This window comes from Manis pentadactyla, chromosome 6 (assembly GCF_030020395.1).
Source record: "Manis pentadactyla isolate mManPen7 chromosome 6, mManPen7.hap1, whole genome shotgun sequence".
NCBI classification, from domain to species: Eukaryota; Metazoa; Chordata; class Mammalia; order Pholidota; family Manidae; genus Manis; species Manis pentadactyla.
Window position 1 is genome coordinate 112,157,931 of NC_080024.1, and position 13,855 is coordinate 112,171,785.

Sequence of the window (13,855 nt, forward strand, 5' to 3'; positions counted from 1 at the left end):
TACTATTTTTCACAAAACATGGAAATTCGTATATCATTTTCATCTGAAATCAGGTCACCCCTGAATTTTCATGGTGTTGTAGCTACTTTAGATACTTTGAAGCATGCTAAAGAATGGGAGCATTTGTACTGCCGGCTTTTATAAGGCACATAGAATTGTGACATTTTTACTCTCCCATCTTATCCAAGCTTGCTCATTAAATTGGCTCTTAAAGCTTTTCTTCTGCTGAAATCTATCTGCTTAATTTTGATCAGTGACAAGTTATGCCAACTTGCAACTTTTGACAGTTTCTATTCACTCCCCAAATATGCTGATCCTTTGCTTCCCTAAATCACAAGCATGAGATCCCCATCCGCAGTTTAAAGATTAGGTCTGACTGAAGTTCAGACTGAATTTCTAGAAACCAGGTTATGGGGAGACAGATGACCCCATTTGATTCCTCTTGTTGCCTTTGATCTCATCCTTCAAGGTCTCAGTGCAATAATGTAGAGAATTCTGGATCAGAAATCAGATCTGGGAGCTAGCTCTTCACTGAACTTTTGCTGACATCTGGACCTTTACTCCCCTGATTTCCTCATTCTTTATACATGATAACTATCTGCTGGAATTAGGAAGATAACATGAGATAATCTACATGAACGCACTTAAGACACTCTTAAAAATACATATATATATATGTGTGTGTGTGTGTATGCATGTGTGTATAATGTGCATGTGTAAAAAGTTATTTCAGTGCAGAAATAATTGCAATTCTGTATTTTAATACATCAGTGATTATACTTGATGACTTATTAAACATTTAATTTACATAATTTATTTGATAGTTAAACATTTAATACTTGAATACTTAAATATTTTAGTAGTTAAGAGTGCTTGATCTTAAATTTGGTGCTGCGATGAGTACCTTCTCACCTAACTCTATTGCATCTTTTTTACAGGACCAAATTCTGCCTTTATGTTCTGTACTCTCATGATTTTTTAAAAAAATTGCTAATATTATAATGATATTTAACTCATTAAGTGTTTCAGGAGCTGTCTTTAGAAAAACTGGAATTGGTAGAGTTGTCAAATTGATTGACACAACTGAGATGAAAGTATTAACCTAACAAGCAAAAATAAAAAGACAAAATGAAAGCATGGAGATGCAATAAGGGACTTTCATCTTGTATGTTTGTGTTTTGAGAACATGAGATCTGCACAGTATTATGAACACTTTAAATAGAAAACAATTCAGAGGAAATTAAAAATTCTTTAACTCTGACCAGATGTAGTTAAAAAAAAAAAGCAGTAAGCAGTTGAAATACCGTGTTAAGATTAAACTTGCAAAAAGTAAAAAGGACGTCTATCTCCAGTCATAAGGGTAAACTAACAATAATAAATCCAAGCTTCCTTCTTTGGACAAAGCGGAAAACTCAAGTTTCAACTCATTTTCAGAAAAATCTTCACGAAAACCTCTGCCAACAGCAGAGGGAGGAGGCTGGTCAGCTGAGACCTGAGTCCCGTCCAGAGCGGGAGGCTCGACCCGGCCACCTCCGGAGGGAGAGGGACGCTGGTCAGCGAAGCAGGGTCCGCCTGGGCCGTGATCTGAGCCGAGCGAGGCTGGCGGCGGCCCGGCACCCGGACTGCGAGGTGCGGTGGGTCTCAGCAATGTGCCCCCTGCTCCCCGCCCGACAGGGGCTGCAGTGCCGCAGGGGGCGGGACGGGTCAGCAGGGCAAATACTTTTCGGAATCCACCACCCTGCTGACTCCACAGCTTTTCTCCTCCTCCCCAGTCCCCTTTCTCCACCACCCTCCAACTCCGACCGGGCGGCACCGCAGTTCTGCCCCCCAAGCCCCACGCAGGGGTCGCCCTGGGCAGAGCGCTGCCCAGGAGCGGCGGATCCCCGCCCGTTCCCGCGGGCAGAGGAGGGCCCCCCCTTGGGGGAGGGGTCTCCCGGGGCCGGGGCCGGGCGGGGAGGGGCCGGCGCGGCCGAGGTCGGCGGGGGGTGTGTCCGAGGGGCCGGCGGGCAGGAGGGCAGACCCGCGGTCTGCGGAGCGTCCCCGCGCGGCGGCTTTCTTCCCCGAGCCCTCCCACGCGGCGGCGGCGAGATGCACGGCTGCGCGGGGGTCGCGCTCGTGGCCTCGCTGCTCTGGGCCGCGGCGCGGTGCCAGCAGAGAGGTGAGCCCGGGTCCCCAGCCGCGGTCGCCGGCGGGCCGGGGAGGCTGCGGGACAAAGCGCGCTGCTTTTCCGCTTCTTGGTCGGTGCGCGCATCCTGCCTCACCTCCGACCCGGGAGCGGACACGTGGGTCTCACGCGCGATCCCTGGGAAGCGTCTCCAGGACTGAGCCGGGGAGGGCTGGGAACGCCACCCTGCTGGGGGCAGCCCCTCACCCGACCCCCCCAGCCCCTCACCCGACCCTGGGGCTTTACACTCCTCGAGCTCTGGCGCGGGGAGCCCTCTCTGAGCTTTGGAGCCCAGGACACAGCGCTCCCGAGCACTGGCAAAGCGAGCCGCGCGGCGCTACGAGGCTTGGGGTGGGGGCGGGGGCGGGGCTCTTAGACGCCGCCGCGTCCCGCCGTCAGGTCCCCGGCTGCGGCGGGTGCGGGGAATGAGTGGGAAGGACGTGCTCCGGGGGCGCCCTCATTGTCCAGGGAGGGAAAGACAGAGCCGGCGATCGTGGCCGAGAAGGCACGAGCCCCTCGGGGCCACTCCCGTCCCAGGTCGGCTAGTGGGGAGACGCCGCGGCGGGAAGCGCGCCCCTGGCCAGCAGTCCCGGGTCAGGGACCCCGCCCGCGCGGCCCCGGCAGACGGCGGCCGAGTGGGGCAGATGAGCTTCCGAAACCGCGATCTTTGCGCAGTGCCCCAAGTGACCAAACTGGCTCCTTTCCCCGCAGGTTTAGACCTCGGGCACTCCGCGGTGAGGGCGCGGCAGCTCGGGGAGGATTTCGCATGCTCACTCGCCGCACGGTACAGTGGTTCTTGCGGCAAGGATTGGGAAGCACAGAAACTCAAAGCGAATTTTCCAAGCTTCTGTCAATGGGAGGAGAAACCCTCTTTCCCTTTCTGCGGACAGCCGCACTCCCCACTCGGTCCATGGGGTTAGTTTCCCCCACGTCGCTTCGTGTTGGCTAGACGGTCACAAATATTTGTTGAAAACAGCTTAATGTATGCAACACTGAACCATGGGCATATTCTCACAAGTACACATTTCATAAAAAAAACAACAACAAAAAGTTCAGGTTCTAAAGTAAGTAAGCGGAATATGGAAAGCCCTGGTGGGAAAAATGTGTGTTTAGGCATTGTGCTAAGTTGTGAACTCTGCAGAAACAAAACCATCTCATCCATTCAAGCATTCATGATGAAAGCGCTGGACCGGAGCTGGCAGCACAGCTTTGAATAGCTCGGCGTCTGCTCTGCGCAGAGCTAGGGCTAGGATGGAGGGAATTTACACAGTTATGCGTGCAAGAAAGGCAGGCTTGGCGCTGCCAGGCGAACTCTTTTCTAGCAGGTTGCTGAAAGTGAGCAAGACTCGGTTTCCCACACGGTGGAGAGAGAGCAGCTTGACTCAGCTTTATTGTTCTAAGAAATTGAAAGTCCTGGGCTGAGGAGATGCCCTGACAGTTTCCCGTGCCCCTCTGGGCTCAGCGCTTGGCCGGGGCGGTTATGAATGGTGTTTGGAGAAAGTGGGGCCCCAGGGGCTTTCCTGCTTCAGAGGTTGTGGAAAACCACCCACAGCGGGAGCCTTTCGATGTTTCACACCGCTTGCCGGTTGCCTCCCCATCGACCATCACCCTTCCTCAGAAGCATTTTTGAGGGAGTATTCATTTAAAAAGTAATAACTTTGTGCCCCATGTATATAGCATGAATCAGTAATGAAATGGTATCTTTTGATCATAGTAAAATAATAAATGAATCCTGACCAGCATCATTGCTGAATTAGGTATCTGGTAGTTATATTTTTGGAAATGACCACTGTATAATAGCACTCAGATTATTAGAAGTTCCTATCACTTCTGCCTCCTCTGTATTACTTTACAATTTACAGAGCATATGACCTAGTGGCTTAATTCCCTTGAAATGGAACCTTTTAAAGTGAGCTATTCCTAAACCTGAAACAGAGATAATATCTTTCAAAAAATAATGTTAAGTCCATAGCTGGCAATAACAGAATTATAGTTGCTTTACAGGTTGGCTATTAACTCTTTGTGTTAAATTGCACTGTTTTTTTTTCTCTAAGTAAAAATAGATAATCCCAGTATTGGGGCAGTGGGGGAGGAATCTATTATATGAATAGAAGAAAATTTACTTCATTCTCCTAAATGACATAGTGTTCAAATTTAGCATGTAAGTACTCCACAGTAAAGTGTGTGTGCCTGAATGGATTTCAAAGGTGCATTTTCCTTTTCTGTAGCTTATTCACCAAGAAAGGGTCAATACAAAAATATTGATTTTAACAGTTGGGAACAAAAATATTTGTAATAAAATCACTGCCCATCTCCTCATATCCTACACTTTGGCACATTCCTTTTTCCTTTCCTCTTTTCAGACATTAAATATAAAGCCTCTGTCTGTGGTTAATTAGCATGATGAGGAATTCAAATGCAAGAAGGATACAAAGTAAACTTCCAGAAGAGTGTTTTGTGCCTCTCTTTCATTGCTTTATGAGCCAGTATCATGATATGTTTATGTGACCACTTATTTCAAGGAAATCATCCTTGAGATATCCTCCCATTTTATCAACTCTTACTGATATTCAATCTTTCACAAAGTCTTATGGATATTCAGTAAGTTTTTATGGGGAAATGACAAGATACATCTTTAAGCTTTCATTGCTTTATTCTATGGTCTGACTACCTGTGGGAAATTGGGCAAGTTACTTAAAACTTCTCTGTGCTTTAGTATTACCATCTGTAAAATGGGAATAATAATGTTGCCTCCCTGGAGATACTATAGATCAAATGAAACAATGCAAGAAAAGTGCTTAGAGCAGTGCGTGGTACAGGGTTAGCCCACAATAAGCAATATCTACAGCCATTATTATTACTATTTTATACAGAACTATTGGGGAGGCCCTCTTCCAAGCTATGTTCTCCGGGATGCATAATTGTTCAGAAATTCGTAGTCTTAATTGGGAATCAAACAGTCTTGGGCCCAAATACCAGATCTGTCACTTTGATGAGCCATGACATTGGTTAAATTTCTTAACATCTCTGAATATCAATCTTCCTGTCTATAAAATGGACAGGATTAATGTGGTTTAATAACACATGGAATGTTGGACAGTGCTGTGCATGTCATTGTCATGGGCATATAACCCATGATGATGGCTCTTACTGTTGATGCCTGACGTGCATGCTTGCTATCCTGGACACCCTTCCTCTTTCACTGCCCACCTTCTTTTGGTCATTAAGACTTGTTGGTCTTACCGCCTGAAAATCTGTGCAAAACTGTCTCCCATTGTTTGTCTCCACTGCCAGCTAGGCTCAGGAATTGTTTTTCCCATGAAATATTGTGATGATTCTCTCACTCAGCCTCCCTCTTTCCCCTTCTCCCTTAGTACTGCCACCATTCTGATTTTTCTAGAAACACCATCCTGTGGGCTTGAACTAACATTTGCTAGACTCCTCACTTCATAACATGCACACACAAAATGACAACGGCATGTATCACATCAGGAGTAAACCAAGGAGACTTGGACTTTAGCTGTTCCAGGGCCAAGGGGCATTATCTTGGCATACTGCACCTATTCATAGTTCACAGTGTTTCATGGCAGGTGGACTTTTAAATGCCAGAGTAATCTAGCACCCTGGAAAACCCTCCTGGTCCCCTAATGCTGAAGTATTTTTTGGTGCTCTTCCCTGAACTCCAGTGTTCTGTCCATTTAATGCGATTATCCTTATCCTTGTCTTGGAGGTGTAAACAACTGGCCAGCTCCTCTATCTCACCCACCAGCTTGGGTTTTTTGAAGGCAATGACTGTTGTATTCATATAAGTATGTTTATTGCTTTGCAGTGTTCCTTGCAGTTAATAGCCATCTAATCTTGTTTAACCAGATTGAAATGGATATCTTTACTTATGAATCCAGCTTAAAAAAATGTTTTTCCGTCAGTGTTCCATGCCCATGGCACAGAATTCAAAAGGCACTAAAGGATAGATGGAAAAAGGTCAAGTCTTGACTTTGTTATCTTCTTCTGAAGCAACACTGCTTTTGGTTTCTTGAGTATCCTTCCATCCATGTTTCTTCATGTAACTCTTAAAAAGGAAGCTACTTCATGAAACCTACTTCTTCCCTAATAGCATAAGGGAGGTACCAGTTATTTTCTGACAAAACATAGAATCATATTCCTTTCTCCACTGCCCTCCTCTCCATACTCGTTCTGCAATGTGCCTCTTGCTGGGTGTTAATACATCACTAAATGAGTGTACATACTTGTAAACTTTCACCTTGCAACTTGTCCCTGCCAACATAGGCTTTGACAGAGCTGTTATAGCAGTGTTTCCTAGATGTTTCAGAATTTAAAAAATAGATCATCGATTGATTTCATGCCATTGCACCCCTTCTAAAGTTATTGTTTACCGTAGCACTTTAAGCTAGTCCTTAAGTAGCAAATACTTTATAAAAATACATTTTAGGAGATTTATGATGTAGAGAAGTTATGTTTGAGAATAATTCTATTAGAAGTTTAAGATAGTGCATTATTTTTTTACCAGTAAGTATGATTTGTTACTGAAACACCTATGGCAGACACAGAAAATTTTCACTTTAAAAAAATAATTCCTGATGAATAAAGTTAAGCCTGCACTTTGCATACAGAAGTTAACTGGAGACCAGAGAGAATTCTCTATCAAGCCTCAGGTGAAATTTTTAGTTATATTCCTCATAAATGTATGGATGAACAAGAGAAACGGAAGTCTCCTGGGAAAGGCCTATGTAGCCTATTTATGTGTTTGCAAATCATTCTTTTACTTGTTTTACTTCTAAAATACTAATATGTATCCATGGGTAATTGAGTAAATAAAATGCATTTCAAAATTAACGAGGAGAAGAAATTATTTAATTACTTCTTTATAGAAGTCATTTAATTAAGGTCATGAACTTGGGTTCTGTTGGAACATGCCTGCCAGGGGCTGTTTCAGCGTGAGACACCGCACTATGGCTGGGTTCATTGCATTTTCAGTCCTTTACACTGAGCGTGACAGTCAGTGCCCAGAGGAACCATTTGATAGCACAAAACCCTTCCACTTGAGTCTTTGTTTTCTCAAGGCTGAATCAGGAGCGCTTTGTTTGGGTTAACTTGTTCCCAGTGCTTTTGTGTTTGCCTGGGGGCAGGGGACAGACAGTGAAGGCAGTGAGACTCTAAATCAGCTTGGAAAACATCTTGCCTCAGTAAGCATTTGTCGCAGTGTTAATCCAGAAACGATGGTGCAGAAATACGTAAGATCCTGATTTTAGTGTGTGTGTGTAATTTTTTCTTCTCTGAATCTACTATCTCAAGGTTGAATCTCTTCATGACTGAAGTTATCTTTAAAGCCTAATCTGTTGCCCCAGCAGACAGTATGATTCCAGTTTTTGTGCCTTATGTGTTTCTGGTGGGAACATCAAATTTAGAACAATAAGAGTTTATGGAAAGTGCCATCTTTTCCCATCACTAGATTATTTCCTGCATTGCGTTCCATTGCTCCATATAACCCTGCCAGAATCTTGGCAAATTCTCTACAATGATAAAGAAGATACTTAAGTTTAGCAGATCATTTTTAGTTCAAAGAGAACATTTAGAAAGGGGAAAACTTCACACCACAATGCTGATTATTATGCACCACACATTTAAATGTCTTCCAATCTTTTGTAATGACAGAATTTAAGTACCAAAAAGCGATGGTCTTGTGACCTCAGGCCCTGCACAGGAATTCTTCCCTGCTCCGATGGCTGCCCTCCCTTTTCCTCCCAGTTCATGACATTCTTCCTGTTACCTTGCCTTCATCTTCCTTTTCTTTTCTTTTTTTCCTGTATCCCTTTATCCAAATTGTCCCTCTGTGTTTTTCTTTTTCCTTTAAAAAATTCCCTGGTTTTTTGTTTTTTATTTGTTTCTCCCTTTGCCTCTGCAGATGATCACCAGCTGTCTGAATGACTATAGCCAGCCACGTGTAGTGTCAGATGGTAGCCAGCACCCTTTCTCTTAATCTAGCCTCCCGCTGCAGATAGGCTAGTGCCGCCCCGTGCAATACAGCCCTCTGCTTCATCCCCTTCCAACTCCTGCGCACAGCCCATAGCCACTCCTCCAATCCCTGCAAAGGCACTCACAGCTAATTAGCCCTCATCCACACCTTTCTCTATCCTGAATGGCTCCTTCCTCTCTAACTGCAACTGGTGTATTGACTTACAGCTGCGTGATTTGTTTGCATCACTCTTACTTGAATTGCACCCCATTCCTTACATAACCCCTAACCTGACCACCCATGCACAGTGCCCAGCTTACTGCCCTAGGACAGCCTTGTTATTTTGATCTTTCTCACCTGTCCTGTATCTGAATTTGCATTGCATTTTGTGATATGTCAGGGCTCCCAGCCAGAGTTACCAGGGGGTCCTCTTTGGATGGCTTGCCCAGAATGCTGATGGTCAAGATCAAAAAGAAGGGACATTTTACCTTCATTGTTCAAAACCTTAGCCCCCAGCACTTCTTTCAGTACACAGATAAGTTGAGGGTACCGGATTCTAGTGCTAAGACTGCATCTTTGGTAGTGAGGGGGCAGTACTGCCCACAGATGCTCCAGAGGTGAACGGGGTGCCTTAACAATGATAAAACCCTAACCTAGTTCCTGGATGGCAGACCCAGTCCTGAAATGGCCCCCTTCTGGGCCTGAGGTCCTCCAAACTCCTGGATTTCATGCCAAAGGGTTTGCCATTTGGCAGGTTTAGGAGGGATTTGGAATCTGTGCTTCAAAAAACCGTATTCCCATTTTTGGTATCCACAAGTGCAAAGACTTTTTCAATTGGTCTTCAAACTGATCCTTTTGAGTTTGTGGTTTAAATAGATGTTTCCAGAACTCTCTGCTGCTTGGCTTACTTCCTGTCTCTGTTGCTGTGACCTGTGGTGGACTAGCCCTCTTTCCCCACCCCTCAAAATTCCCACTCTCTAACCTATTAGCCCCTTTATTCTGAATCTCTAGTTTGGGCACTTTTTCAAAAAAAGAATTAATGTCTAATTGACATATAACATTATATTAGTTTCAGGTATACAACATAATGATTCAATATTTATAGATACTGCAAAATGATCACAACAATAGGTCAGTTAACATTTTTTTCTTGTGAAGAGGACTTTAAAGATTTACATTCTTAGCAACTTTCAAAAGTACAGTAGAGCATTATTAACTATAGTCTCCATTCTGTACATTACATCCCCAGGACTCACTTATTTTAAATCTAGAAGTTTATATCTTTTAAAAAAATAAAATAAAATGTAGTTTTCCCTACTCCTTACAGCTCCACTTCTGGCCCCACTGGCACACATTTATCCATTCTAGAAAGTCGGATTGGGAGAGTTCAAGAAACCCACTAACATGTGAAATGTCTTTGAAATCTCCCATTGCTTTTCTTTAACGGAGTTGACATTTTAAATAATTAATATCTCCTTGGGTGTAGGAAATAATATTTTCCTGGGAGATTGTCATTTCTATTCAGTTTTTCTAATTTTTCCCTGCATTTGCTCACTCATTTATTCTCTCATTCGTTCATGCAGTGAACATGTATTAGGATCCCCAGTCAAGATTGTTCAAGAGTGTCTTGGGGACCGCAGTCTCAGCTGCCTTCCTCACTATGATTCCAGGGCACTTCTTAACATTCCTGGTGGACTTGTTTTTGAAGTCCTCAGAGCAGAAAAGTGCATATATTGAAAAAAAATGTTCTCCATGAAAAATAATGGTCAAAGAAGGAATGGAGGGATTAAAGTCACAGTGGTGGAAGTTACTGTCTATATGTTGCTTGCTTAGTCACGTAGGTTCATATTGAGGTGTATAGGCCAAGTTGTGGGGCAGGGAGAGGTGGAAGAGAAGGGGTAGAGAGGTGCTCAGGTCTTAGTGGAGTCGCAGGATCAGCTTCTACACCAAACACCCTGTTGGGTGATATCTGCTTCCTTAGGCTTCCTTTCTTTCCTGGCGAACTCAGAGTTCAGCTGCTTGGCTAGCTCTTCTGCATGCTCTAGGAAAGCAGGCACAGCTAATATAGAAGTTCTCTCTCCTGGCTGCACATTAAATTTTAATAACTTCAGTGTCCAGGGTTTATAATTTATGTGATCTGGGTGATGCCGGTTATTTGCATTTCAAAAGTGCCCCATGGATGATTTCACTGTGCAGCCCAGCTTGAAAGCCACTAAGTTAACATCATAAACTTTGCTGTGCCAGTAAATGCCACTACACAGCAATGCAGGCATGGAAAAGGGATACAGTACTTGGTAATAGCCCCTGACATTGGGTGCACATGGGGTGCACATTGGGGCGTTGATCCCATCATGCTGGCCACAACCTGCAGTCTAATGCTTTGTACATACAAATACTGAATACTCACAACCTGACCCACAGTTTTGGTTCACTTCAGGTTTGCTTAATGCTATTCAAACTGCTCTGTGAAGTGGGGGTGATAATTCACACTTCGGTGGTGACGATCCCTGCATGCAGAGACTGTGTTATTGAAGTTGCTCTGAGAAAGTCAATTCTTCCTTTGTGTCCAGTAGCTGTTCATCAGTTTGTCCCTGGTAAGTGCTCAGTTGGTGTTTATGAATTATTGCACTGTTTATATGAGCACAGTTTCAGTCTCACTTTGCTGACTTGGTCACTGCTGAAGGCAACCCTCCTGATCAAATGTGACATTTTGAGTCCCTCATGTTTTGCGATAAGATCTGGCCTTGCAGAGTTAAATGATTGAATTATTTTTCATTCTTTAATTAATTAATCCAAAAGTTATTAAACACATTCCATGCTCAGTCATTATTTAGTGCTGAGTCCCTCCCTTCCAAGGCCTTTAAGTGCACAAGCCATGAATGCACAAGTCAAGATATATTTTGTGCTCCCAGATGGGCGTCTAAATATGGAAGAGCCACAGAATCTGATAATCAGGAGGGACTTAATAACTTAAAGAGATTATTACTCTGTTTTTTTTTATTTACCAACTCAGTACAAATAAAAAATAGATTACATTCTTGTAATTAAAATAATTTAGACTGATGATAAATATTCAATACAGGCTTCAAACTCTGATTACATTTAAAAACATCTTATTTCTAGATTTGGAGCCACTGACTTCTAGGTATCTCAAGCCAGAAATTCATTAACTTACATATTCAACAAGCAGTTAAGTTTCTAGAAAGTTCCACACACGTATGACCAGTGATCTTTGCACCCCTTGTAGTCAAGTAAGTGTGAGAAGTGCCCAAAGCATCCTACTAAGTGTGTTCATGGGTTCAGATCCAGGAGAGATTTTTGTTTCAGAATCTGGAACAACATTTTAACTACTTAGTGCTTTAAATAGTATCACTGTAAACAGAAAGCAAACTCAGTCCATTCCAAGGCATGGGGTTTCCTTTTAGTTTAAAGAGTGTGACTTCAGAATGCTCTATTTTGCATGACTTCAGACTTCTTGGCATTTGTTGAATAGCTGTTGTGATTATATATTCATAAAGTAGAGGTTTGCTTTTATTTTTTTAAAGAACTCTACCTGCCTGCATTTGGAGACTTTGGTTAAGTGGGGCAACAGCTGTTCTCCTCTGGGCATTCTGGGCTAAGCCATCCTTGTCTTCTCTTGGACAGAACAAAGACATGCAGAATTTATGTCACAGATGGATTTTTGTTTGATAAAAATCACTTATTACTGAATGAAAGAATGGCCTATTCTCTGGGAATATGAGCATGACATATCCTGTGTCTTTAGTGGTTTCCAATTTTGTTGGTTTCATTTTCATTAGTATAATTGTCTAAATTAAGATGTGCCTCATTTTAGGTGGTCAGTGTTCCCTGGAAATTTGTGTGTAAGATAGTTTCTGTAATTGAAGTAATTTCAAAGTCATTATTAAAATAATTCCAAAATGGTATTTGAAGGAATCAGTTAGTAAAGAAAATAAATATCGTTTTAGTTTCTGTTGTCAGCTGACCTAGGCCATCTGAGATATAAAATGCTTAGGGCCCTTTGGGTGAATAGCAGTCTCCACTTGAGAAGTCTGATATGCAGGAGGATGGGCTGCTCCCCCACAGTCCAACCACCGGATGATGACAAAAACATAGCTTGGGCCGAACATCAGCTTAACAGGGTCTAAATCCATTTTTTGCATGTGCATATCCATTGGTCCCAACAACATTTGTTGAAAAGACAAAATTGCCTTGGCATTTTGCCAAAAGTCAATTGGCCATTTCTGGACACAATTTTGTTTCATTGATGCATATGTCTGGCTAACACCACCCTGTCTGGATTCCTTTGGCTTTATAGTAAATTTTAAAATAGGTAGTGTAAGCCTTTGTTCACTTTTTCTAAGTTGCTCTAACAGTTCTAGGTCCTTTGCATTTATTTAGTATCAGCTTGTCCGTTTCTACAGAAAAAGACAACCAGGATTTTGATAGCAATTAGACCGAATCTGAAGGTCAGTCAGTCTGGGGAGAACTGCTGTCTAATAATACTGAGTCTTCCTAATGATGAACATAAATCATCCCTTCACTGATTAAGGTCTTCCTTCTCTCATAAATGTTTTATAATTTTCAGTGTATTGGTCTTTAATTTCTTCTGCTAAAATTTTTCCTAAGTATTTTATTCTTTTCAATATGAAACCTGGCATGTATGGAGGCCTGATCTAGCTGTTCTTGGGCACCCATGTTTCCAGGGTCTCCCTGTTAAGCATTTGGCTGGCCAGCTGGCTGTAGCTTGCCTCTTCTGGGACTGCACACTTAAGCTAGCAGAGCTGCCGGCTTAGTCCTTCCATTTTCTGCTGAATTTACGCCTTTTATGACAACATCTCTGGGTATGTGTCCACTCCCTGCTCCAAGTGAAGTTGGCTGTCCCGGCTCCAGCAGTGGAGCTGCTGATTTTCCTGCTCACCCAGCCCAGGTCATCTACCACGGCCGACTGCAGGACTGGTTGAGGATGGAGCAGCCCAGTAGAAGGCTGATCACTTCCACTTGTCTTACCTGAGAGCCTAGCAACTTTTCCTAAAGGAAAGCTTTCCAATTTGTTCTTTGTCTTGGGTTGATTTCAGAGTCCTGAAATGGTTGTTTTTGAAAATTTTGTCCAATTATATAATTGTTCTTCAAGAGAGGATTTGTCAACCTCTTTACTCTGCTATATCTGGAAGTCCCTCTAAAATATTTTAATTTACATAGAGCTCTTGACTACCATGTATTTCTCTAATGGAATCCATTTCTATTATTCATGCCATTAACAATCCATTAATTTTACTAATCAGCCATTGCTGATATTCTCCTTGCTAATTAGCAAAGTGTTGGTGGTATTAGAGACAGATAACAGAACACCAGGGTGGGCTCTTCTGGAAAATGGGCAGTCTTCCTGATTGGAACACCAGCTGACTACCCCTGGAGGGTGCATCCCCATTTTAATGCTACCTGCATCTGGGTAGTTTAACCTAAGACACACAAACACACACGGAGACCCACACATACAATATTACGGCCTTTATACTGAAGTATCTTAAAGTTACTTTCACATATTGCACAGGTTACCATTTATGCTTCGTCATGAAGTCAGCGTGAGTCAAACCTCAGCTGATGTCCTCAGTCTGAGTGATTGTCAGCACACTCAAGTGGAGGGGAACCTGTTGGGAATCACAGGCCCACGAGGACGTGGACGCCACATTCAAAGACATGCTGTTTACACAGTT

The 13,855-nt window shown here is 43.3% G+C and overlaps 1 protein-coding gene across 2 annotated transcripts in view; it reads left to right on the forward strand.

Annotated features, from left to right (window-relative positions):
* Positions 1–1,976: 1,976 nt before the first annotated feature.
* The window catches only part of LAMA1 (laminin subunit alpha 1), a 156,979-nt gene continuing 145,100 nt past the window's right edge, over positions 1,977–13,855 (forward strand). For both annotated transcript variants that reach the window (XM_036880704.2, XM_036880705.2), the window contains exon 1: positions 1,977–2,158. In XM_036880704.2, coding sequence (XP_036736599.2) covers positions 2,089–2,158 — 70 coding nt within the window. In that variant the 5' untranslated portion in view covers positions 1,977–2,088. The remainder of the gene's footprint in view (positions 2,159–13,855) is intronic.